The sequence below is a fragment of the Pristiophorus japonicus genome, chromosome 3, assembly GCF_044704955.1.
Source record: "Pristiophorus japonicus isolate sPriJap1 chromosome 3, sPriJap1.hap1, whole genome shotgun sequence".
Classification (NCBI taxonomy): Eukaryota; Metazoa; Chordata; class Chondrichthyes; family Pristiophoridae; genus Pristiophorus; species Pristiophorus japonicus.
Genome location: NC_091979.1, coordinates 111,516,347 through 111,544,114, shown reverse-complemented (window position 1 = coordinate 111,544,114; position 27,768 = coordinate 111,516,347). Strand labels below are relative to the sequence as shown.

General features: G+C 46.1%; 1 protein-coding gene across 3 annotated transcripts in view; it reads left to right on the top strand.

Moving 5' to 3' along the window:
• ppig (peptidylprolyl isomerase G (cyclophilin G)) overlaps positions 1-27,768 on the top strand; it is an 82,361-nt gene that overhangs the window by 36,521 nt on the left and 18,072 nt on the right. For all 3 annotated transcript variants that reach the window (XM_070875701.1, XM_070875703.1, XM_070875702.1), the window contains 5 exons: positions 5,117-5,204; positions 6,409-6,438; positions 6,536-6,675; positions 13,584-13,785; positions 22,200-22,352. In XM_070875701.1, the coding sequence (XP_070731802.1) occupies positions 5,117-5,204; positions 6,409-6,438; positions 6,536-6,675; positions 13,584-13,785; positions 22,200-22,352 (613 nt within the window). The remainder of the gene's footprint in view (positions 1-5,116; positions 5,205-6,408; positions 6,439-6,535; positions 6,676-13,583; positions 13,786-22,199; positions 22,353-27,768) is intronic.

Genomic DNA, 27,768 nt, shown 5'->3' with positions numbered 1-27,768 from the left:
CCCCCACCCATCTCACCCCCCTCCCTTCTCACCCCCCCTTCACTCCCCCACCCTTCTCTCCCCCCCTCCCTTCTCTCCCCCCTCCCTTCTCTCCCCCCTCCCTTCTCTCCCCCCTCCCTTCTCTCCCCCCTCCCTTCTCTCCCCCCTCCCTTCTCTCCCCCCCTCCCTTCTCTCCCCCCTCCCTTCTCTCCCCCCTCCCTTCTCTCCCCCCTCCCTTCTCTCCCCCCTCCCTTCTCTCCCCCCTCCCTTCTCTCCCCCCTCCCTTCTCTCCCCCTCCCTTCTCTCCCCCTCCTCCTCTCTCCCCCCTCCCTTCTCTCCCCCTCCCTTCTCTCCCCCCCTCCCTTCTCTCCCCCCTCCCTTCTCTCCCCCCTCCCTTCTCTCCCCCCTCCCTTCTCTCCCCCCTCCCTTCTCTCCCCCTCCCTTCTCTCCCCCCCTCCCTTCTCTCCCCCCTCCCTTCTCTCCCCCCTCCCTTCTCTCCCCCCTCCCTTCTCTCCCCCCTCCCTTCTCTCCCCCCTCCCTTCTCTCCCCCCTCCCTTCTCTCCCCCCCTCCCTTCTCTCCCCCCTCCCTTCTCTCCCCCCCTCCCTTCTCTCCCCCCCTCCCTTCTCTCCCCCCCTCCCTTCTCTCCCCCCCTCCCTTCTCTCCCCCCTCCCTTCTCTCCCCCCTCCCTTCTCTCCCCCCTCCCTTCTCTCCCCCCTCCCTTCTCTCCCCCCTCCCTTCTCTCCCCCCTCCCTTCTCTCCCCCCTCCCTTCTCTCCCCCCTCCCTTCTCTCCCCCCTCCCTCCTTCTCTCCCCCCTCCCTTCTCTCCCCCCTCCCTTCTCTCCCCCCTCCCTTCTCTCCCCCCTCCCTTCTCTCCCCCCTCCCTTCTCTCCCCCCTCCCTTCTCTCCCCCCTCCCTTCTCTCCCCCCTCCCTTCTCTCCCCCCCTCCCTTCTCTCCCCCCCTCCCTTCTCTCCCCCCTCCTCCCTTCTCTCCCCCCTCCTCCCTTCTCTCCCCCCCCCTCCCTTCTCTTCCCCCCCCTCCCTTCTCTTCCCCCCACTCCCTTCTCTTCCCCCCCTCCCTTCTCTTCCCCCCCTCCCTTCTCTTCCCCCCCCTCCCTTCTCTTCCCCTCCCCTCCCTTCTCTTCCCCCCCCTCCCTTCTCTGCCCCCCCCCTCCCTTCTCTTCCCCCCCCCCCGACAGAGAGTGAGAGAGACAGACAGACAGATAGAGACACTGACAGACACGCGGGGGGTGGGGGGGCTCCCGGTGCTACTGCAGTCGGTAAGTAGAAAATGTTTTTTTTTTTTTTGTTTTTTATTAATTTTTTTGGATTGATTTATTGATGTATTTATCATTTATTATTGATGATGGCTCTTTATTTGTAAAACTGAAGTGTTTAATGTTTGTAAACTTCCCTTTAAACGCCCCCGCCCCCCCCCCCCCCCATTCCCTACGCCTGATTTGTAACCTACGCCTGATTTTCTAAGTGTAGGCAAGGCTTTTCTGAGCCTACAAAAATCTACACTTACTCCATTCTAAGTTAGTTTGGAGTAAGTTTTCACTGCGTAAACTTTCAAAACGGGTGTAAGTGGCCGGACGCGCCCCTTTTGGAAAAAAAAAATCTGTTCCAAACTGAAACTGTTCTAACTGACTAGAACTCCAGTAAACTAAATGCCGAGAATTGCAATTTCTAGGATACTGCATTCTAAACCAGTTGCTCCAAAAAAAACAGGAGCAACTCAGGCCGAAACTTGGTCCCATTATTCCTTATCTCCACCCAAACTTATTTAACATCTTGAACTACTGAGCCAATATCGTTTCTCACTAACGCATTGATCTCATCCTTTATTAACCGTGCTACCCCACCTCCTTTTCCTTTCTGCCTGTCCTTCTGAATTGTCAAATACCCTGAAACTTAGTTCCCAGTCCTGGTCACCTTGCAACCACGTCTTTGTAATGGCTATCAGATCATACACATTTGTATCTATTTGTGCCGTCAACTCATCTATTTTGTTACGAATGCTACATGCATTCAGATAAAGAGCTTTAAAATTTGTTTTTTTTTTACCATTTTTTCCTGCTTTGACCCCACTTTCTGATTCACCTTTGTTTATACATTCTGTCCCTTCCTGGCATGCTTTGGTTTTCATTTTCCCCCCATTGCTACCCTGCTCTATTGCCTTCTCCTTATTCTTTAACTTTTTAAATTTTCGCTCGCCTGAATCCTCCTCTTCACACCCCCCCTCTCCCCCCCCCCCCCCCCCCCCACTAATTAGTTTAAAGCCCTTTCTACATCCCTGGTTATTTGATTTACCGGGACCTGGTTCCAGCACGGTCTAAGTGGAGCCCATCCAAACAGAACAGCTCCTTCTTATCCCAGTACTGGTGCCAGAGTCCCACACCAGTCTTTGAGCCACGTGTTGAAATCTCTGATCCTATTTACCCGATGCAAATTTGCTTGTGGCTCGGGTAGTAATCCAGAGATTATTACCTTTGTGGTTCAGCTTTTTAATTTGGCCCCTAGCTGCTCATAATCCCACAGCAGCACCTCTTTCTTTGGTCCTATCTATGTCGTTGGTACCCACGTGGACCACGACAACTGGATCTTCCCCCTCCCATTCCACGTTCCTCTCCAGCTCTGAGGAGATGTCCTTAACCTTGGCACTGGGCAGGCAACACAGCCTTTGGGACTCATGCTCTCGGCTGCAGAGAACCTTGTCGAGCGAAAAATTTCCCCTACCTCTGCAACATTTCTTTTTACTCCCCCCACTTGAATGGCCCCCTGTATCACGATGCTGTGGTCAGTTTGTTCATCCTCCCTGCAGTCCCTGCTCTCGTGCACACGGGGAGTAAGAGCCTCGAACCTATTGGACAAGAGTAAGGGCTGAGGCTCCTCCATCACTTCATCCTGAGTCCCCATATCTTCCTCACTCGTAGTCACACCCTCCTGTCCCTGACCACGGATCGAATTTGAATTAATTACTCTAATTGGTGTGACTAGCTCCTGGATCGCAGCGTTTAGGTAACTCTCCCCCTTCCTGATGAGTCGTCGAGTCTGCAGCTTGGATTCCAGCTCATCAACATGGAGCTGAAGTTCCTCGAGCTGCAGACACTTGCTGCAGATGTGGTCGTGATGGACTTCAATGGGGTCAACCAGGTCTCACATGCAACAGCAGAAATACATCACCTGTCCTGCCATCTCTAATGTATTTAATTAGATTTTGTTTTTAGTTATTAATCCCATAGAATCTGTCTAGAGAAATTTTGACAGATCGGAAAAGCCGGTTCTTGGCCCATGTGTATCGCGCCCCAAGAACCGGCTTCTGCAATGCCTTGCCTGGTTTGTACGCACCTGGAAAGGCCGCAATTTTCGACCCATTATTACCTTTGTGGTTCTGCTTTTTAATTTAGTCCCTAGCTGCTCATGCTCACTGCGCAGAACCTCTCTTTCTTTGTCCTACTTAGGTCATTGGTACCTACATGGACCATGACAACTGGATCTTTCCCCTCCCACTCCAAGTTCCTCTCCAGGCCAGAGGAGATGACCGTAACCCTGGCATCGGGTAGGCAACAAAGCCTTCGGAGCTCTCACTCTCGGCTGCAGAGAACAGTATCTATCCCCCTAACTGTACTGACCCCGACCACTACAACATTCTTTTTTATTCTGCCCCAATTTGAATGACTCTCTGTACCACGGTGCTGTGGTCAGTTTGCTCATCCTCCCTGCAGTCCAAAAAGGGAGCAAGAATCTTGTACTTGTTGGGCAAATGTATTTTATTTAATTAATTAGGGTTTCAAGTTTTGAAATTTCAATTATCTGTGTATAGTTTTTAATTGTACCATGGCTCTTACTTTAAGCCAATGTCCAAATATAGCAAAAGAGAGAGAAATATTCACCAACCAATCACTTACATCGAAACATAGAAAATAGGTGCAGGAGTAGGCCATTCGGCCCTTCGAGCCTGCACCGCCATTCAATGAGTTCATGGCTGAACAAGCAACTTCAGTACCCCATTCCTGCTTTCTCGCCATACCCCTTGATCCCCCTTGTAGTAAGGACTACATCTAACTCCTTTTTGAATATATTTAGTGAATTGGCCTCAACAACTTCCTGTGGTAGAGAATTCCACAGGTTCACCACTCTCTGTGAAGAAGTTTCTCCTCATCTCGGTCCTAAATGGCTTACCCCTTATCCTTATACTGTGACCCCTGGTTCTGGACTTCCCCAACATTGGGAACATTCTTCCTGCATCTAACCTGTCTAAACCCGTCAGAATTTTAAACGTTTCAATGAGATCCCCTCTCATTCTTCTGAACTCCAGTGAATATAAGCCCAGTTGATCCAGTCTTTCTTGATATGTCAGTCCCGCCATCCCGGGAATCAGTCTGCTGAACCTTCGCTGCACTCTCTCAATAGCAAGAATGTCCTTCCTCAAGTTAGGAGACCAAAACTGTACACAATACTCCGGATGTGGCCTCACCAAGGCCCTGTACAACTGGAGCAACACCTCCCTGCCCCTGTACTCAAATCCCCTCGCTATGAAGGCCAACATGCCATTTGCTTTCTTAACCGCCTGCTGTACCTGCATGCCAACCTTCAATGACTGATGTACCATGACACCCAGGTCTCGTTGCACCTCCCCTTTTCCTAATCTGTCACCATTCAGACCTGCTTTCCTATGACATCAAACTTCAATTTAATTTTTTCCCCTTCACAGGTCCGTTCGTCCTGCTCCAGGCTAGCTCTTTTGTAGTCTGCCGCTCTGCTCCCAATCTGTTGTAGTCTCCCGCTGCTGCTCTCCTCCCGCTCTTTTGTAGTCACAATTGCCACAGCACAATTATCTTGCCTTTCTACCTAGGATGTCATTTGACGGTTGAGCACTGAGTCTCGGAGGGGTGGGTCTTTTCACTGGGATTGGCCAGATAGGCCACAATGGTTTTTTTTTTGTTCCTGTGTTCCTTTTATAATAAAGCAAAAGGGTGACTTTTATGAAATTACAGTATTTTCTCATGATTACACTATGCTTTATCTGTTAAAAGTACCCATATAGATTTCATGGGAATTGTGAATAAATGTTCTTTTTCTTAAGCTTTAACTGCAGTTCTGTAAAATGATCACACATTTCCTTATTAAAAATAGATGAAAGTTTTGCAGTCAAGCACAACAAGGAGTACCTGTTATCTATGGCTAACAGAGGAAAGGATACAAATGGTTCCCAGTTCTTCATGTAAGTTTTTTTTTTATTTTCCTGTCGAAAATATCTGATTTAGACTTGTATTTTCAGTTAGTTTTGTATGCATGTTATGCCGTGGTCTCATTCCATCACAAGAGGGCAGGCAAGAATCTATCAGTAACCAATGGGAATTCTCTCTTTCCCCCGCCTCCCTTCACATGTGTTTGCTGTGTCTGTCTCTGTCTTCACATGAGCTCTGTGTGACTCTCACTCACTCTCACTCTCACTCTCACTCTCACTCTCTCTCTCTCTCTCTCTCTCTCACTCTCTCTCTCACTCTCACTCTCACTCTCACTCTCATTCTCTCTCTCTCTCTCTCTCTCTCTCTCTCTCACTCTCTCTCTCACTGCCTGACTCACTAGTACTGTCTCTTTTTTCCTCTCTCACTGTTTCTCTACCTTTTGCATTCTCGTTCTCGTGCGTTCCCGATCTCTAGTAAAATCTAACGAGGTTATTCCTGCACAAATTTAAAAACCCCATCTAAAGTGTTACATAAAAATGAACACGAATGTAATTTTTTTTTACATCAATGTACATACTTGACTCTCTACTGCATATGTAGAATGTCTCAGACAACAGTAAGGTCCTGTCCAGTGCAGTTTGCTCACAACATTCTTGTGTCTACCAGTGAAACAGTGTTTCGTGTAGCTAGCTCCTCCGTATCCTATATTGAAATAAGGTGGTAAAGTTGTTGGTTGTGGTATTACTGGGATCATTCCATGATATATAGTCATGCTCAACAGAAACCACTAATGGGTGATTTCTAGTATGATAAAATGCTGACTACTGTTCTTACAAAAATTGAGACAAATGAGTCCTATTTTATTATAGTATTTTCTGTATATTAAAGCAATAATAAACACATTAATGTAGACATTGACAGTAATTTTTCTCCACACTGCACTTATTGCACAGCTCTCCCCTGCCCCCACCCGACACTTGTACAGAAATGCATTAGAGAGGTTGGCCTAAATAGCAAAACAATTATTTTTTTGCTATCTTAAGATCTACCTGTGTAGTTGACAGTGTCTTCTAATTGTGATGTTTGCCTTCATGATTGTTTATAAAGACAATATTTTGCTGCTGTATTAGTTTGAAAGTCTAAAGTGTTTTTACTCTAGCTTGTATAAGTTATCTAATTTTGTTTTTCTGATTTCATGGAATGAACATCCATTTTTGTGAACATTAAAACATAAAGAACAACTAAGCCTGCACCTCATTTAGATAGGTGAGTATATTTTCTCAATAGGTAATATTGTCATTGTTTAAATGTTGCTTATAACACCACAAAAATTATTAATAAAAATCACTTTTCATTCTTTTAGTGTACACGTGGTCTTTGGTCAAGTTATTTCAGGACAAGAATTAATAAGAGATGTGGAAAACCAGAAAACAGATGCAAATAGTAAACCTTATGCAGAAGTCCGAATCTTAAACTGTGGAGAATTGATTCCAAAAGCCAAAGGTATGTGTGTGTGGCTAGATAGGGAGAAAGGGAAAGAAGATCTTGTTTTCTTGATTAAGAGCATATTAATTTTTAATTGCTATGTGACTGAGTTCTTACAGGTACAGCATCGAGAATCCGAAATCTGGACACCGGGGCGATCCATGGTGGGATCGTCCATGATCCGGAAAATGTTCCGGAATCCGGACCCCCGCCTCGGGCCTCTCCCCCCGCCTCGGGCCACCACCTCCGGCCTCTCCCCCCGCCTCGGGCCACCACCTCCGACCTCTCCCCCCCGCCTCGGGCCACCACCTCCGACCTCTCCCCCCGCCTCGGGCCACCACCTCCGACCTCCTCTCCCCCCGCCTCGGGCCACCACCTCCGACCTCCTCTCCCCCCGCCTCGGGCCACCACCTCCGACCTCCTCTCCCCCCGCCTCGGGCCACCACCTCCGACCTCCTCTCCCCCCGCCTCGGGCCACCACCTCCGACCTCTCCCCCCCGCCTCGGGCCACCACCTCCGACCTCTCCCCCCCGCCTCGGGCCACCACCTCCGACCTCTCCCCCCCGCCTCGGGCCACCACCTCCGACCTCTCCCCCCCCCCCCCCCGCCTCGGGCCACCACCTCCGACCTCTTCCCCCCCCCCCCCCCCGCCTCGGGCCACCACCTCCGACCTCTTCCCCGCCCCCCGCCTCGGGCCACCACCTCCGACCTCCCCCCCCCCGCCTCGGGCCACCACCTCCGACCTCTTTCCCCCCCCCGCCTCGGGCCACCACCTCCGACCTCTCCCCCTGCCTCAGGCCACCACCTCCGACCTCTCCCCCCGCCTCGGGCAGGACCCACCGCCTCCCTCCCTTACCCTACCTATCTTGGCCCAGGCGTCTACGGACTCGGGATGTCGGAAAGACGTTCTGAAGTCCAGAAATACACGGAGTCCGGAGCGGCCTTGGTCCCAAGTCTTCCAGATTCGTGATGCTGTACCTGTACTGTAAAATGGTTATATTTGTAATAAATGTTTATGATCCACAAAATATTTATTGTGATTTTTTTTTTAAATGGAGGATTTTTTATTATAATACACCTCTTGACCTCCCTTTCCTCCTTTTTGAGATACTCCTTAAAACCTACCTCTTTGACTGATCTTTTGGTCCTGTTATCTCCTTATGTTGCTCTGTGTCAAATTTTGTTTGATATGCTCCTGTGAAGCACCTTGGGACATTTTACTATGTTAAAGCTGCTATATAAATACAAGTTGTTGTTTGCCTCCCAAATCCGTGCCCATCTTTCCCGGAATTCAATGTTTGAATCCCTTCAATCCAGTTTCCGTGCCTGTCACCTTACCGAAACGGCGCTCATCAAAGTCACAAATGACATTTGTGACTGTGACAAAGGCAAACTATCCCTCCTCGTCCTTCTTGACTTGTCTGCAGTCTTTGACACGGTTGACTACTCTATCCTTCTCTAATGCCTCTGCACTGTCATCCAGCTGAGTGGGACTGCACTTGTCTGGTTCCATTTTTATCAATCTAATCGTAGCCAGTGAATCACCTGCAACGGCTTTTCTTCCTGCCCTTGCATTATTGCCTCTGGTATCCCTCAAGGATTTATCCTTTGCCCCCTCCTATTTCTCATCTACATGTTGCCCCTTGGTGACATCATCGGAAACACGACGCCAGTTTCCACATGTACGCTGATGACACCCAGCTTTACCTCATTACCACTTCGCTCGACCCCTCCACGGTCTCTAAATTGTCAAGACTGTTTGTCCGACATCCAGTTCTGGATGAGCAGAAATCTTCTCCAATTGAACATTGGGAAGATCGAAGCCATTGTTTTCGGTCCCCGCCACAAATTCCGTTCCCTAGACACTGACTCCATCCCTCTCCCCAACTCCTGTCTGAGGCTGAATCGGACTGTTCACATCCTTGGTGTCATATTTGACACTGAACTGAGCTTTCAACCACATATCCACAGCATTACGAAAACTGCCTATTTCCACCTCCGTAACATCGCCCATTTCTGCCCTTGCCTCAACTCATCTGCTACTGAAGCCCTCATCCATGCCTTTGTTACCTCTAGACTTGAATATTCCAACGCACTCATAGCTGGCGCCTCACATTCTACCCTACGTAAACTAGGGGTGATCCAAAACTCGGCTGCCCATGTTCTAACCTGCACCAAGTCCCACTCACCCATCACCCCTGTGCTCACTCGCCTACATTGGCTTCCGGTTAAGCAATATCTTTATTTCAAAATTCTCATCCTTATTTTCAAATCTCTCCATGACCTCGCCTCTCCCTATCTCTGTAATCTCCTCCAGCCCCACAACCCCCCCCCCGAGATGTCTGTGCTCCTCTAATTCATCCCTGATTGTAATCGCTCAACCATTGGTGGCCGTGCCTTTTGTTGTCTCGACCCCAAGCACTGAAACTCCCCTGCCTAAACCTCTCTCCTTCTCTTTCTTCCTACAAGACGCTTCTTAAAACCTACCTCTTTGACCAAGCTTTTGATCATCTGCCGTAATTTCTACTTTTATTGCATAATACTCCTGTGAAGCACCTTGGGACGTTTCACTACTTTAAAGGTGCGATATAAATACAAGTTGTTGGTAATTATATTTAAAATAAAATAGGTTCAGCGCAAACAGCTGGAAGATGAGCTCATTTTTGCAGTAAGTCTCCCATCCAAATGCTAACCAAGCCTAACAGTGCTTAGCTTCCGAGATCACTTTGGATTGGGTGCTATCAGAGTATTGTGGAAGTTGGCAATATGCTTCTTTTGTTTATTTTATTTAAAGGCGTCCAGTTCTGTCTCCCATTTTTGCCAGCATATTGGGCCCAAGTTTCCACATGATTTGCGCCTGATTTTTAGGAGCAACTGGTGGAGAACGGACTATCTGAGAAATCGCAATTCTCCACATTTTTTTTCCTGCAGTTCTAGTCAGGTAGAACAGTTCTACTTTGGAACAGAATTTTTTCTTCAAATCTCTTCCGGCCACTGACGCCTGATTTCAAAGTTTCCACAGTGAAAACGTACTCCAAACTAACTTAGAATGGAGCAAGTGAAGATTTTTGTAGAACTGAAAAAACCTGTTCTACACATTAAAAAATCAGGCGCAGGTTACAAATTAGGCGTCCAGAACGAGGTGGGGGGGGGGGAAGGGAAGTCATTAAATTCTACAATAAATCCTTATTTATACTTCTACAAATATTATACAAATAAATCCAACCTGAATAAACATTTATAAGCAAAGATAAGATTAAATAAACCATCTTCCTACCTGTGTGAAAGTGCTTCAGGCACGGAGAATGCTGCAGTCAGCCTGAGGCGCCCGTTCTTCGGGCGGGGGTGGGGGGGAGGGGGGAAGGAGGTACCCGTTCTTCCTGCGGGGGGAGCAGGAGATGCCCGTTCTTCCCAGGGGGAGGGGGAGGAGGAGGCGCCCGTTCTTCCCGCGGGGGGCGGGGAGGAGGCGCTCGTTGTTTCCCGCGGTGGGGGGAGGAGGCGCCCGTTCTTCCCGCGGTGGGGGGGGGGGGGGGGGGGGGGGGAGAGAGAAGGCGCCTGTTCTTCCCGCGGGGGGGGGGTGGGAGGCGCCCGTTCTTCCCGGGGGGGGGGGGGGGGGGGGAGGGGGGGGGGGGGAGGAGGCGCCAGTTCTTTTCCGGGGGGGGGGAAGGGAGAGGAGGCGCCCGTTGTTTCCCGCGGGGGCGGGGGGAGGCGCCCGTTCTTCCCGCAGGGGGGGGGGGGGGAGGAGGCGTCCGTTCTTCCCGCGGGGGGGGGGGAAGGAGACAGTGAGAAGGCTGCAAGTGCTGATGGCAATGTGCTTTTATTAAAAAATGTTCAAAAATTAAACAGCTACAAAGAACTACAAAAATGGCCGAGTGCCAATGTTTCCTTCACACTGCGCGTGCACGAACGCTTCAACGCACAGCGTTGCCGGCAGGAAAAAAACTAATTTAAATAGTACCCGCCCCCTCCCACTTACAAAATCGGCGCGAGTGTAGGCTCCGCCCCCCTGGGCGCCACGCCAGGCAGACAAGGAGCTGCAGAACGCTCCAGAATCGCAAGTTTTTTTTCCGGCACCGTTTTAGGCACGAAAAATGGACGCCCAGCTCGGAGGGGCGCCCGTTTTTCGAAAAATGGACGCCCAGCTCGGAGGGGCGCCCGTTTTTTCGAAAAATGGACGCCCAGCTCGGAGGGGCGCCCGTTTTTTATCGTGTGGAAACTTGGGCCCATTGTGTTGTCTTTCTGCTGATTTTGCAGATTGATTATAGCAGAGCTTTTGTAATCATCACAATCTTGGGATTTATGAAATAAATTAGGTAACTAGTTAATTGATCGTGCCATTATGGAAAACTTGTGTGTGAATTTACCCAATAATTTTTTTATCAGCTGTGGCTCAATTAGTACCGCTCTTGGCTGTGAGTCAAAAGGTTGTGGGTTCAAGTCCCATTCCAGAGACTTTGAGCACAAAAATCTAGGCTGACACTCCGGTGAAGTTTTGCTGGAGTGCTGCACTGTCGGAGGTGCCGTCTTTTGGATGAAAAGAAAGAACGACTTGCATTTATATCGTGTCTTTCATGACCACCGGATGTCACAAAGCGCTTTATAGCCAGTGAAGTACTTTTTGAAGTGTTGTCACTGTTGTACTGTGGGAAACGTGGCAGGCAATTTGCGCACAGCAACTCCCACAAACAGCAATGTGATAATGACCAGATTTTTTTTTTATGTTGGTTGAGGTATAAATATTGGCCAGGACACCAGGGATAACTCCCCTGCTCTTCATCGAAATAGTCCCATGGGATCTTTTACGTCCACCTGAGAGAGCAGGCAGGACCTCGGTTTGTCTCATCCAAAAGATGGCACTTCAGACAGAGCAGCACTCCCTCAGCATTTCACTGGAGTGTCAGCCTAGATTTTTGTGCTCCAGTCCCGGGAGTGGGACTTGAACCCACAATCTTCTGATTCAGAGGCGAGTGTGGTACCCACTTGTTAAGAAACATGGAAAATAGGTGCAAGAGTAGGTCATTCGGCCCTTCGAGCCTGCACCACCATTCAATATGATCATGGCTGATCATGCAACTTCAGTACCCCATTCTTGCTTTCTCTCCCTACCCCTTGATCCCTTTAGCCGTAAGGGCCACATCTAACTCCCTTTTGAATATATCTAACGAATTGGCCTCAACAACTTTCTGTGGTAGAGAATTCTACAGGTTCACAATTCTCTGAGTGAAGAAGTTTCTCCTCATCTCGGTCCTAAATGGCTTACCCCTTATCCATTTAAAACTGAGATGAGGAGAAATTTCTTCTCTCAAAGGGTTGTAAATTTGTGGAATTTGCTGCCTGTGGAAACTGGAACATTGAATAAACTTAAGACAGAAATAGACAGTTTCTTAAACGATAAGGGGTTATGGGGAGCGGGCGGGGAAGTGGAGCTGAGTCCATGATCAAATCAGCCACTGACGCCTGATTTCAAAGTTTCCACAGTGAAAACGTACTCCAAACTAACTTAGAATGGAGCAAGTGAAGATTTTTGTAGAACTGAAAAAACCTTGTCTACACATTAAAAAATCAGGCGCAGGTTACAAATTAGGCGTCCAGAGCGAGGTGGGGGGGGAGGAGGGGGAGGGGGGGGGGGGAAGGGAAGTCATTAAATTCTATAATAAATCCTTATTTATACTTCTACAAATATTATACAAATAAATCCAACCTGAATAAACATTTATAAGCAAAAAAAAGATTAAATAAACCATCTTCCTACCTGTGTGAAAGTGCTTCAGCCAGGGAGAATGCTGCAGGCATTCGTTCCCGCGGGGGGGGGGGGGAGAGGAGAAAGCCGTTCGTTCCCGCGGGGGGGGGGGGCGGGGGGAGAAAGCCGTTCGTTCCCGCGGGGGGGGGGGGGGGGGGTGGGTGGGGAGAAAGCCGTTCGTTCCCGCGGGGGGAGAAAGCCGTTCGTTCCCGCGGGGGGGGGGGGGGTGGGTGGGGAGAAAGCCGTTCGTTCCCGCGGGGGGGGGGGCGGGGGGGAGAAAGCCGTTCATTCCCGCGGGGGGGAGGAGAAAGCCGTTCGTTCCCGCGGGGGGGGGGGGGTGGGTGGGGAGAAAGCCGTTCGTTCCCGCGGGGGCGGGGGAGGAGGAAGCCGTTCGTTCCCGCGGGGGAGGGGGGGGGGTAGAGGAGGCAGCCGTTTGTTCCCGACGGTGGGCGGGGAGGGGGAGGGAAACGGCTGCCTCAACTTTCTGAGGCTTTCTGCAGCCTTCTCACTGCTGCAAGAAGCCTCAGTGCTGATGTGCTGATGGCAATGTGCTTTTATTAAAAAAAATTCAAAAATTAAACAGCTACAAAGAATTACAAAAATGGCCGAGTGCCAATGTTTCCTTCACACTGCGCGTGCGCGAACGCTCCAACGCGCACGCGCAGCGTTGCCGGCAGGAAAAAAACTAATTTAAATGGTACCCGCCCCCTCCCACTTACAAAATCGGCGCCACGCCAAACAGACAAGGAGCTGCAGGGCGTTCCAGAATCGCGCGTTTTTTTCCAGCGCCGTTTTAGGCTGGGCGCCCGTTTTTTATCGTGTGGAAACTTGGGCCCTTCATGTTATTGCTATGTAGAAAGAATACTTTCTAAATTGTATAACATTTTCTGATTATACCTTGACAGCAGCATTTAATTTTGGGGAAAATGTATAAACTGGTATTGCAATACTCGTGCTTCTGATATCTTGCAGTATACTAGATATTACAGTCATTATGTTCACATATCTCATTTACATTTTCACAATTTTTTATTTTGTCTTTTCTTATTTGTTCAAAACTTCGTTTCACAGGAAAGTGCATTTAATTCACTTTCTGTTCATTTGTAGATAAATCATAGGTGCCGATGATTTTTCACCAATGGCATACATTTTAACAAATGGGTGTATTTTACTTTTACTTAACAAGCCAAAAAGGAAGAGAAGAAAAGAAAGAAATCTGCATCATCCTTTTCAAGTGATTCTGAGAGCTCTACTGACTCAAACTCTTCCTCGGAGTCAGAAAGTGAAACAGATGAAGATTCCAAGAAAAGAAAAAAGAAGCAACGTAAGAAAGAGTCCAAAAAACGAAAGAAAGATAAGAAACGCAGAAAGAAATTGGAAAAGAAAAGGTTGGTGGCAACTTTGAAACAAAGAGAGTAATTTGTCCTTTATGTTGCCCTAGCCTCATAGAATAATACTAACACTAAACTTAAGTATTAGCTCGTGAATCATTTTCGTGATTTTAAACTTAACTTTTTCCTGTGCAGAAATAGGTGTGATAGCAAAAAAAGTTCTCCAGTCATGCATTTTAATTTATTACCTGTCCAGGTATTTTCCCCATCATTTTCTTCCGTCCCTCTTCCCCCATCCCCTGCCCCCCATAGTATGTTGTCCCATGTCGTACATATTCCCAAACTAAGGGGGATATGCTGTTCCCATTGATATTCTATAATTGACTGCTAGGAGGTATATTTGTCCGTAGCAACTGATTCTCTTGAGTTAGCCCGGACACCTCCAAGCCCACTGTCCGGGCTCGATTTTTCCTACTGAGGCGGGCTGCGACTCCATGTCAGCTTCCCCCATGATTTTCCTTAGATTGGGCTTGTTAAGCTCATCCTGCGAGGTTCCAAGCTAATTAAAAGGAAGCAGGCCGGTTTCCTTAAGGGACCATACCCACATACATTTTGACAGTTCTGTCAGTTTTCTGCAGCATTGAGATGCTGCAAACACTGACAAGCACTGCACAAAGATGCACTGCTGCACCCAGGCTCTCCCATGACTCCCTCCATATGCTTATGGAGTGAGTCACAGCACGCAGGGAGATTCTCTTCCCTTCCCATGGGCGGAAGAGATCTCCCCAGGATATCAACACAGCCTGGTTGCACATTTTACAGGAGGGCACAAGCAGGGACGTCGTCAAGATGGACCAGGCTGCAGTGGCGCAAACCTTTCAATGATCTCAGTAGATCATGAAACGTTACTGCAAAACCACACTCAACTCATCCTGCTGTGTCTCTCATCACATTCCCATCACTCTGCCTTCCCTACCCTACTCCTGCACATTCTTACTCACACCAACATACCTTGCACCTCCACCCATCTCTCTGTCTACATTAACACGTCCCCATCTAATTAGCTACCCCTCACACTCTCCCTCATCCTTGTCCAATCATGCCAACTAACAACACACAAGGATAGACACTTGGGTGTTATCACCAATGCTGATGTAAAGTTTTTGTTGATGTGTTATCAAACATTGAAATCTTTACTTTCAACACTTTGCCCTCTTGGACAGATGTGTGTGCACCTTTGGAAGTGGCTTAGTGAGTTGCGGTGAATGGTGAAACATAACGGTACCCCCCCCCCCTGCCCAGTGGTGATCAGTGTGAAAGGAAATGACTTGGGCATTGTAGGGATGCTTTATGATCGTGTAGGTGCTAACCTGGTGCATCATGTGGCACCCAGGGTGTACAGCATCAAGTGAAGTAAATGTGGCCATGGTAGGCCATCCTGGGCAGCAATGTGGTCGGGTGCTGATGCCCTGCGTCTTGTGCAGCATCAGATGATTGCAGAGAAGGTTGGAGTTGTTGATGCTGCTGATGTGCCTGGTGATGATGGTGTGCCTGGCGTTGATGACCTTGGGGCTGATAGTGGTGGAACTCTGAGGTCCAAGGTGAGATTTTTTTCACGGGTGCTGATGGAATAGATGGCAGCTGAAGTTAAGATGACAGAAGAGATCTGTCAATGGGGAGATAGGTTGCTCCAAGGAGGTGACACTGGATAGAGAGTTCACTGCAAACACGTCAAACCTCCATAAAGCTAAAAGTGTATTCCAAATCCTGGAGGCTCCAGCTTCTCAGATTAAAAATTGAACAGCTGTGAAATAGTAGCTTTCATACCACTTCTGCAGCTGTCAACTAGTCAAACCAATCCAGAGATTACCTGACATCTTACCTGACATGTTCCTTGATGGACGGGAACCTCATTTTAAAAAAAAATGTTGCTTAAATAGCTTTAAGCAGCTCCTTAACTATCTCAATTGTCTGACATGCCGCTTAGTGCCGGGTCTACAATTCGCAGGCAGAGCTGGTACTTATGAAATTCACAAGAAGGCTGGTTCAGATCGGACTTCCGCCGCACAGTCAGTCATAAGAACATAAGAATTAGGAACAGGAGTAGGCCATCTAGCCCCTCGAGCCTGCTCCGCCATTCAACAAGATCATCGCTGATCTGGCCGTGGACTCAGCTCCACTTACCCGCCCGCTCCCCATAACCCTTCATTTCCTTATTGGTTAAAAATCTATCTATCTGTGATTTGAATACATTCAATGAGCTAGCCTCAACTGCTTCCTTGGGCAGAGAATTTCACAGATTCACAACCCTCTGGGAGAAGAAATTCCTTCTCAACTCGGGTTTTAAATTGTCTCCCCCGTATTTTGAGGCTGTGCCCCCTAGTTCTAGTCTCCCCGACCAGCCGCAGTCATTTTGACAGTGGGCCTGCCTCCAAACTCGCAGGGCTGGTGCAATTTCGGCCTATATTTCTGGAGAAGTGAACATCCTCAGCTCAATGCCTCCTCGTGTCAGCAGAGCTAAGATTAGTAACTCATTGTATCCAAGTGTGAAGTGCAATCCTACTTCTACTCCACTTGGCACTTCCTTGGAAATCCTTATATTGCTGTTCTGGCATGTATTTGGCAGCTACTTCATAATTCATTGTTGGTTGTGCTTTTGTAGGTACATACAATTTCATGTAATTTTTTTAATATTGCTCAACTGAGGAAAATGTGTGTCTATCAGAGAAGACGTTTTTTGTCTTTAAGAGCATAAGAACGTAAGAAATAGGAGCAGGAGTAGGCCATACGGCCCCTCGAGCCTGCTCCACCATTTAATACGATCATGACTGATCCGATCATGGACTCAGGTCCACTTCCCTGTCCACTTTCCATAACTCCTTAATCCCTTATCGTTTAAGAAACTGTCTATTTCTGTCTTAAATTTATTCAATGTCTCAGCTTCCACAGCTCTCTCAGGCAGCAAATTCCACAGATCTACAACACTTGGAGAAGAAATGTCTCCTCATCTCAGTTTTAAATGGGCAGCCCCTTATTCTAAGATTATGCCCTCAAATTCTAGTCCCCTCTATCAGTGGAAACATCCTCTCTGCATCCACCTTGTCACGCCCCCTCATAATCTTATACGTTTCAATAAGATCACCCCTCATTCTTCTGAATTCCAATGAGTAGAGGCCCAACCTACTCGACCTTTCCTCATAAATCAACCCCTTCATCGCTGGAATCAACCTTGTGAACCTTCTCTGAACTGCCTCCAAAGCAAGTATATCCTTTCATAGATATGGAAACCAAAACTGCACACAGTATTCCAAGTGTGGTCTCACCAATACCCTGTATAACTGTAGCAAGACTTCCCCTGTTTTTAATACTCCATCTCCTTTGCAATAAAGGCCAAGATTCCATTGGCCTTCCTAATCACTTGCTGTACCTACATACTAACCTTTTGTATTTCATGCACAAGAACCCCCAGGTCTTGCTGTACTGCAGCAGTTTGCAATCTTTCTCCATTTAAATAATAACTTGCTCTTTGATTTTTCCTGCCATCGTGCATGATCTCGCACTTTCCAACATTATACTCCATCTGCCAAATTTTTGCCCACTCACTTAGCCTGTCTATATTCTTTTGCAGATTTGTTGTGTTCTCCTCACAACATTGCTTTTCCTCCCATCTTTGTATCGTCAGCAAACTTGGCTACATTGTCTGCATAGTGCATTCTATAGATAGCCTTTGGGGTCATGTACAAAGTGTAAATTGAGGAACCCATGAATTAGTTCAAACTGAATATCGATACATGATTTAGGATTCAACAACAACAGCTTGTATTTATATTGTACCTTTAACGTAGTGAAACAGCCCAAGGCACTTCACAGGCGTATTATAAAACAAAGAATTTGACACCGAGCCGCACAGGTAGGAATTTGCACAGGTGGCCACACGCTTGGTCAAAGAGGTATGTTTTAAGGAGCGTCTTAAAGGAGGAAAGAGAGGTGGAGAGGTTTCGGCAGGGAGTTCCAGAGCTTGGGGCCTAGACAACAGAAGTCACGGCCACCAATGGTTGAGCAACTGGAGGAGATTATTAGAGATAGGGAGAGGGCGAGGCCATGGAAGGATTTTGAAAATCAGGATGAGAATTTTGAAATCGAGGCATTGCTTAACCAGAAGCCAATGTCGGTCAGCGAGCACAGGGGTGATGAGCGATAGGGACTTGATGCGAGTTAGGACACGGGCAGCTGAGTTTTGGATCACCTCTAGTTTACGTAGGGTAGCATGTAGAAGGCCAGCCAGGCGTGTGTTGGAATAATCCAGTGTAGAGGTAACAAAAGCATGGATGAGGGCTTCAGCAGTGGATGAGCTGAGGCAAGAGTGAAGATGGGCGACGTTACCGAGGTGGAAATAGGCGGTCTTAGTTACGCTGCGGATATGTGTTTGAAAGCTCAAATCAGGGTCAAATATGACACCAAGGTTGCGAATAATCTGGTTCAGCCTCAGACAGGAGTTGGGGAGAGGGATGGAGTCAGTGTCTAGGGAACGGAGTTTGTAGCGCGGACCGAAAACAATGGCTTCGGTCTTTCCAATAAGTAAGAATGTGCTGGAGGAGTAGGGGGATAGACCAAGGTGTGATTTGGTGATGAAAGCCACACCACCACCACGGCGTTCTGAGCAGGGCAAGTGGTGGAAGCTTTAGCTAGGTGGGAGGCTTCTTTTAAGGGTAAGATGTAATCACCCTTCAACCAAGTTTCCATCAGGGCATGATGCCGATGCAATCATCCATAATAACCTCATGGATGGGAAGGGTCATGTTCGCAAGCGAACGGACATTCTGGAGGGAGATGTGGAGAGGGTCGGTGATGGCTGCTCCACTGCCAGCGTCCACCGGGTTAATGTTGCGGGGAATGAGTTGGATAGGGAGGAAATTGGCAAGATTCACAAGAAAATTATTAAACTTACCTTTACAGTTACATTTTCTGTCAACGGTATATATTTCTCTGCAAAGCCTGTGGTTTGAGTACACAAATCTTCCCCAAGCAATCACTTCAATTGAATGAAATATTTGTAAAGATTACAGCTCCCAGAATGCATCATTGCCACTCCACAAGCAACCTGAGCACAACTCCCTGAATGTAAATTAAGACAGCCGTTCTTATAATTCTAATGAACATCGCCATGTTTTGGAACTGGGGATTGCAATGTATGCCACTATCTTTTTGAATGATTGACAGAAAGACAGGCCATTCAGATAGCGTGCCAGCATTTGCTATTTTTAAGACTGGCCATTCTTGTCCAGTGATGAGGACTAATGGCACCAAAAAGGTCAGAAGCCAGTAATAGGACTGTAAAGGTAACTATTTTTATGCAAAGTTAAGTATAAACTTTTCACTTTATCTGAAGTGATCAAATAATTATTTATTCAGCTATAGCACATTATATGAGCAGATTTGTTTATGTAACTGGTATGTCAAGGACAGGTTTATCTACTTGCAATGGATGGAGAGAAGCACTGTTTAGGTTTTTTTTTAAACACCTTGCATTGCACTTTAATCTGTTTTTTGTAATCATTTCACAAGTTCCTTCTGTCATTTGTCTTCTCCGATACAAATTCATTCTGTTTCACTGTAAATTTCTTACATGGGGAGCAGCAAATTTTTGAGTTTCAAACCTTTCCCCAGGCACTTGTAACAATTATTTCTGCTCCACAAGGCAAGTTGCAGAGCACTACCAGACTAGAAATTTATCTTGCCTTTAACCTCTGCTGCTGTTGGTGTTCTCTGATAGCTAGCATTAGTCAACCTATTGAAACGGTCCACCTAGTGTGATCTTCTACTTTTACTGTTCCTATTTCAATCGTGTTTCAACAATTTGAAGATCTGTGTGTTTTAACTCTGCTCGTTTATTCTTTTAACACTTTTTTTGTAAAGCCTAGTGTTCTATTACTTAATTTAATATTTCTTTATTACTCTTGGATATTCTGTTCCATCTGTCTCTAATTTTGTGTCAGTAGGAAAGTCCAGGTCTGTTATGTCTTGAATAAAGAGTCAGACCAGATACTGCAAGCTTAAAGTAAGGTGTGACCGTAGTCCTTTATTACAGATCTCCGAGTGCCTCTCCACCCTGTGAGGCCTCCTGTCACAGGTGCTCCCAAGGGATTGTGGGATCCCTTGGGACTCCAGGGGATAAGCCCCCTAGTGGTTAGACATGGTATTTACAGGTTTACATACATAACTAGATCAATATGATCTAACGAACTTGGCAGATCCAACTGTTTGTCTTTTAGACTTGTATGTAGCACCCAGATGCTCTTTAAATCCTTATTGCCCGGTATTGAATAAAATCTGATTTATTGTAAAACATAACAAAAATCCATGGCAAACCAATGTAAAATAAAAGTTCCACAATGTTTTACGTGGAAAATCAATCTTTGACATTGCTTGCTATCTGTACCCTTAAACCATCATCTTATGAGTAACTAGCCATTGAATTTGTTCATGATGACATCAATTGGGGGCTAAAGCTGGTTTGTCTCTCTCCCCATGTGCTGTTTCCTCTTCCTCATTAAAAAGATCACCCAATATACCTGTCTATAGTAGTTACTATTTTTCATTTCTTAGATTCACTTCAGATTTACTTAAACAGATTAATTTTTGTTGGTTCATGACAGTTAATCAGATAACATAATTTTTGGAGTTTCTCTTTTCAACACCTTCGAGCAGCCAGAGTTGCTAACCAATAATGGCACCAATTGAATTGGTCAATCCAAAAGGGCACATAGTATTCTCTCGCAATCTCTTTAAGTGATTCAAAAGTCTACTTTTCATACAGAAGGCACTGTATGATAATTAAGCCGTCAGAATGAATAGTTTGTTTATTTATGTTGTGTCCTTCACATAGCAAAATGTCTAGCAGCACTTTACAAGGAAGAAGTGAAGATGCTGAGCACGAGATAGGAAGAATGAGGTGGAGGAACTGAAGGCAGGATGTCTGGCTCGATATTGGAAGAGAAGGACAGCTCAGAATCGAGAAGAAAGTCATGGTTCCACAGCATTTTGTTCAGTCCGGGGCATTAATGGAGCTGAAGTTAGAGGGACACAGTTGCTGGTGTGACCCAATGGTGATGGCTTTGGTTTTGCCAATACCAATGTTGAAAGGAAATTTCAGCTCATCCAGGACATGATGTTGGACAAGCAGTCATATAAGACAGTAATGGTTTCAGAGAGGTAGAGTTGGGTACTAACTCTGCCTTGTGGTGACATTTTCAAGTTGTTGCGCGTAAATGATGGGTAAAAGGGGGGCCATGGACAGAAGCATTGGGTGCACAGTGGATAACTGCAGGCAAGGAAATAAGCCATTGAGTAAATGTAGTCAGACAGTAGGAATGAAATCAGGACCGAGTAGTAACACAAAAGTGGACCGTGGAAGAGAATGGAGTGATCTCAATTTCTCTGCTGCATTTGACAACGTACCGTGGTCAGAATAATAGAGGGACTTGAAAAGGGTCTGTTGCGACAGGTGGGTACAGATTTAACTGTTGGAAATGCATTTTAGGATCTTGGAGATTGAGAGGCAGTGGTTTGAGAAAATGGATGAATGAAAGATAGGCATTTTAGAAGATCGAAGTTTTAAAAGAGGTGGGAACTGTACCAGAGGATGTGAGAAGTTGACCAATATCCATAAGCAGGGAGCAGAAATGGTTAGTCAAGAGCTGAGTTAAAAGAAGTCAAGCGAACAGTTAATTGACTTATTTTGTGGGAAATTAGTTTGATGAGGATGGACAGGAAGATAGATGGGTGAGAAATTGTGAAGTAAGGGTGGAGTGGGCCTCAATTGGCAAGAGTTGCAGGCATAAATGCAGTAGCAGATAACATGGAGCTCTCATGAGCTCTTCACATTTAGCTTCAAAGATGGAGATAGCAAGATAATAAGATTTGAGGTGGTGCCTGGTGGAAGAGAAAAGGAATCTAGCGTGATTCATAGATTCCAGAATGTTTCTGGAAGATTTAGGATACAGAAAAGTTGCTGTAGCTGGTCAAATCATCGGTGTTGTGGAGACTCATTTTGGATATCATGGCTTTTGCAAATATGATTTTCTGTCTATAAAGTAGGCCTGTGGATCTAGAAACCCCCTTAAAATGCAGCATTGTGCTGCTGCGTCTCCTATATTACAACAGTGACTACACTTCAAAAAATACCTCATTGGCTGTAAAGTGCTTTGGGACGTCCAGTGGTCGTAAAAGGGGCTACATAAATGCAAGTCTTTTTCTTTTTTATCTCCCCTTCTTTCCCCCTTTTTCTGGCTCTCCTTTCTCACCCCCTCCTCGTTTCCCCACTTTGGCTCCATTATCCCATAGTCTCTAACCTTCGGTCTTAATTACCTGTATGCAGTGCCATGGGAGTTTAGCTCTTTATGTGTGCGAGTAATATATATATATTATATTTAGTAATTACAGCATTTTATTTGTTTAACTTTGTTTTGAAGCTCATCAGATGAAAGTGCAGAAAATACCACACTGCAGACAGTTGCCACTGTCCGTCCTGAGGAAATACCCCCTGTACCAGAAAATAAATTCTTAATGCGAAACAGCCCTGACAAAGATGAGAAAGAGAAGAAAAAAGAGAGAGAAAAAGAGAGGTTAGTATAACTATAGGCTTTGGAACAATTTTCAATATATTTTATGTAAGCAGAATTAATTCCCGTCCATATTTAGGTCTGTGTGATACTACACGGCATCTGTTCTCGTGGGTACATATTCAGCATGCAGATTCCATATACACTCTTTTTCTACCACAGCAGGCTGATTAATGTATTTTAAAGGTACTGTAGCCTAGAGGAGAAGCTTACTGGACCAGAAACCCAGAGGTCATGCATTCAAATGCCAACATGGCAGGTTGTGAAATTCAAGTTAATAAATCTGGCACAGATAAAGTGACCTTGGAAGCTGCTGGATTTCATAAAGATCCAACTGATTCACTAATGTCCTTCAGGGAAGTGATTTCCACCCGAATCTGGACTGGCCAACCTGTGACTCCAGTTCCACACTATGTGGGTGACTCTCTTTCTCAGGACAACTCCGAATGTACAATAAATTGTCCCAAGAGCAATTTTGTTAAGTTATTCGTCATTGGCCAGGTCACATAAAGTACCTTGTGTTAAGCAGAACTTTAAAGAGTATCTCCCATTTAGTGAGTCCTAAAGTAAAAATAACAGTGACTGTATGGAAGAGCATGAACTATTCAGTTCTGCGTTCTTCGCTAGTAGAGGTCTGTGGAGCCATCTTACAAAAAGGAGAAACACAATATTTGGTTATGAAAGAAGAAAAAAATGACAATATTTGAGTAATTAGCGTTTAATATTTGAAGGAGTGAATAATGTCATCTGAAATTTGTACTCTAAGAAAACACAGTAGGAATTTTAATATTTTCAAGCAATTAATAATTCCAATGTTCTCCTGGCTGACCTCCCATTCTCCACCCTCTGTAAACTTCAGCTCATTTCAAACTCTAATGTGATATTTGTTCTAGTACTTTCACTTGTCCATCACTCCTATCCTCACTGACCTACATTGGCTTTGAGTCCTTCAAAATCTCAAATTTTAAATTCTCATCTTTGTGTTTAAGTACCTCCATGGCCTAACTTCTCCCTATCTCGGTAATTTTCTCCAACACTACACCCCCAACTCTTTGTTCCTGACTCTGACCTTTGACCCCTTGTACACCCTTCACCGCACTAGTGGCAAACATGCATTCAGCCACCAAGGCTCCACAATGTGGAATTCCGTCCCTCCAAGTGGAACACATTGCTAGAAGTGCTATGCTACAATCAGATAGGTAAGAGTGGAACCAGCAAGGACAGTCCCACCAAGCTGGACAATGCATGAGAAGCATTGGAGGAAGATGTTGTGATGAACTATGTCAAACTATGCAGAAAGTTCGAGGAAAAATAATGCACCGTGGTCACAGTTTTATAGAGGATGTAATTGGTACTTTGGTTAGGATCATTTTGGTGCTGTGGGAAGGGTGGAAATCTGATTGGGAGGGATTCAAGCAAGGGGTCACAGAAAAGATGGGCATGGCTCTGAAAGACGACAACACATTCAAGGAACTTGGAGAGGAATGGGGGGTTGGAGATAGGACAGTAGTTTGTGAGGACACTGGTAAAGGACGAGATTTTTGAACAGAGGCAATGACTGGTTTTGAAAGGTAGGGGGCTGTATCTGAGGAGAGGGAACTAAATGATGGATTTAAGAGTCCCCACTTTCTCATGAAATGAGATTGGGCAGTCAGCCAAGTTTCTAGTGGGCATGTGCCTAAAGAACATTGCCTACAAATTTAAAATGTCACTCCAGAGTCCAAAAGGTTAGCTTATGGAAGAAATGGGGAAAAAATCAGACTTGTGCAGTAGTAGTTGCTCTTATTAGGTTGAGACTAATTGGGGAAGAGTTACAGCTTTGTTCTAAATTTGGTCTCTGCTATGCCTCACCTGGCAATAGTTAATGTTGACCCTGGATGCCCAAAATAGAAAATGTATTCAGTTCTCTTGCAATAATATCTTCAACTTTTCCTTCAAAGTACAACTTTATTCATCTTGAAATTGTATTTGCAGCGATATCAAAAGTGAGTTATGGAGTTGCTGTGAATATTTATCTCCTCGACTACATACAGCATTAATAAATTAGCTCCATTTAACTCCACTCACTTCCTCCAAGTTAAAGGTGTTGCTGTGAGAACCCGCATAGGTCCTAGCTATACCAGCCTTTTCGTGGGATATGTCGAACATTCTTTGTTCCAGTCCTACTCGAGTCCCCTCACTCACCTCTTTTTCCGGTACATTGATGACTATCGGTGCCATTTCCTGCTCTCGCCCTGAACTTGAAAATTTCATTCGCTTTACATCCAATTTCGACCCTTCTCTCACCTTCACATGGTCCATCTCCGACTCTTCTCTTCATTTTCCTCGACTTCTCCATCTCCATCTCTGGGGGTAGGCTTTCGACCAGTATCCACTATATGCCCAGTGACTCCCACAGCTACCTGGACTGCACTTCCTCCCACTCTGCATCCTGTAAGAACTCCATTTCATTCTCCCAGTTTCTCAGTCTCATCTACTCTGACAATGCCACCTTTCACACTACCGCCTCTGACATGTCTTCCTTTTTCCTCAACAGAGGATTCCCCTCTGCAGTGGTTAACATGGCCCTCGACTGTGTCTGTTCTATTTCCCGCACCTCTGTTCTCACCCCTTCCTGTCCCTCTCAGAACGATGACCGGATTCCCCATGTCCTCACCTTTCACCCCACCAGCCTCCATGTTCAACGGATTATCCTCCGCCATTTCCATCACCTCCAGCGTGATCCCACCGCCAATCACATTTTCACCTCCCCTCCTCTCTCAGCATTCTGAAGGGATCGCTCCCTCCGCGACACCCTGGTCAATTCTGCAGGCACCCCCTCCCCTTCCACCGCAGCTTTCCATGCAAGCACAGGAGATGCAACACCTGCCCTTTTACCTCCTACCTTCCCACTATCCAGGGCCCCAAATACTCCTTTCAGGTGAAACAGCGATTTACTTGTACTTCTTTCAATTTGGTATACTGTATTCGCTGATCACGATGTGGTCTCCTTACGTTGGGGAGACCAGGCGTAGATTGGGTGACCACTTTGCAGAGCACCTCCGTTCAGTCCGTAAGTGTGACCCTGAGCTTCCAGTCACCTGTCGTTTTAATTCTGCACTGCATTCCCATTCTGACCTCTCTGTCCTTGGTCTCCTACACTGTTCCAACGAAGCTCAAGGCAAGCTCGAGGAACAGCACCTCATCTTTCGTTTAGGCACTTTACAGCATTCTGGACTTGAGATAGAGTTCAAAAATTTCAGAGCGGAACCGCTGCCAATCTTTGGCTTCCTTCCCCTTGGAGCCTGTTTCTTTTTTTTTCATTTGTCTCTAATGACAGTTGGTCATTATCCCATCATTCACACCCTATCTTGACTAATGTTTTTCTAACTTCTGGCATTACCATTTAATTTGGGCCATCATCTCTCTTGTCTCTCTAATCGCTCCTGTCTTCCTGCTTATCACAGACCTTCCCTTTTGTTCTTTCTTCCCTTCCCCCTTTCAGTGCTTGTTAAGAATCTGTTCTTTTCGAACACTCACCAGTTCTGATGAAGGGTCATCGACCCGAAACGCTAACTCTGCTTCCTCGCCACAGATGCTGCCTGACCTCCTGAGATTTCCAGCATTTTCTGTTTTTATTCCAGATTCCAACATCCGCAGTATTTTGCTTTTGTATTAATAAATTAGAGTCTGCTGACAAAAGCTTCCACAGCTTTCTGGAACAAAACTCCTTTCATTGCTTCAGCTGCAAATTAGTAACTCACTACTGCTGTGAAACATTTGAATGCAGTAAATTATGACCATCATTGGGACAAAAGAAATTTAGTATGTCGTCATGATATTGGGCCATATGCTATATGGAGTGGAGGGTAGCCAATGTAACCCCACTTTTTAGAAAAGGAGGGAGAGAGAAAACAGGGAATTATAGACCGGTCAGCCTGACATCGGTAGTGGGTAAAATTATGGAATCAATTATTAAGGATGCCATAGCAGTGCATCTGGAAAATGGTGACATGATGGGTCCAAGTCAGCATGGATTTGTGAAAGGGAAATCATGCTTGACAAATCTTCTGGAATTTTTTGAGGATGTTTCCAGTAGAGTGGACAAGGGAGAACCAGTTGATGTGGTGTACTTGGACTTACAGAAGGCTTTCGACAAGGTCCCACACAAGAGATTAATCTGCAAAGTTAAAGCACATGGGATTGGGGGTAGTGTGCTGACGTGGATTGAGAACTGGTTGGCAGACAGGAAGCAAAGAGTAGGAGTAAATGGGTACTTTTCAGAATGACAGGCAGTGACTAGTGGGGTACCGCAAGGTTCTGTGCTGGGGCCCCAGCTGTTTACATTGTACATTAATGATTTGGACGAGGGGATTAAATGTATCTCCAAATTTGCAGATGACACTAAATTGGGTGGCAGTGTGAGCTGCGAGGAGGATGCTATGAGGCTGCAGAGTGACTTGGATAGGTTAGGTGAGTGGGCAAATGCATGGCAGATGAAGTATAATGTGGATAAATGTGAGGTTATCCACTTTGGTTGTAAAAACAGAGACAGACTATTATCTGAATAGTGACAGATTAGGAAAAGGGGAGATGCAACGAGACCTGGGTGTCATGGTACATCAGTCATTGAAGGTTGGCATGCAGGTACAGCAAGCAGTTAAGAAAGCAAATGGCATGTTGGCCTTCATAGCGAGGTGATTTGAGTACAGTGGCAGGGAGGTGTTACTACAAGGCCTTGGTGAGGCCACACCTGGAGTATTGTGTACAGTTTTGGTCTCCTAACTTGAGGAAGGACATTCTTGCTATTAAGGGAGTGCAGCGAAGGTTCACCAGACTGATTCCTGGAATGGCAGGACTGACATATCAAGAAAGACTGGATCAACTGGGCTTGTATTCACTGGAGTTCAGAAGAATGAGAGGGGATCTCACAGAAACGTTTAAAATTCTGACGGGTTTAGACAGGTTAGATGCAGGAAGAATGTTCGCAATGTTGGGGAAGTCCAGAACCAGGGGTCACAGTCTAAGGATAAGGGGTAAGCCATTTAGGAACGAGATGAGGAGAAACTTCTTCACCCAGAGAGTGGTGAACCTGTGGAATTCTCTACCACAGGAAGTTGTTGAGGCCAATTCACTAAATGTATTCAAAAAGGAGTTAGATGTAGTCCTTACTACTAGGGGGATCAAGAGGTATGGCGAGAAAGCAGGAATGGGTTACTGAAGTTGCATGTTCAGCCATGAACTCATTGAATGGCGGTGCAGGCTCAAAGGGCCAAATGGCCTACTCCTGCACCTATTTTCTATGTTTCTATACTTTGTACCAAATGATAATGGGATAACATCTTTGTTCCTATTAAAATTTGCCAAAATAATTCCTGTATCGTGGTGGGAATGAGGGGGAAAGCAAGGGTGAATATCATTCTGTCTTTCAGGAAATAGA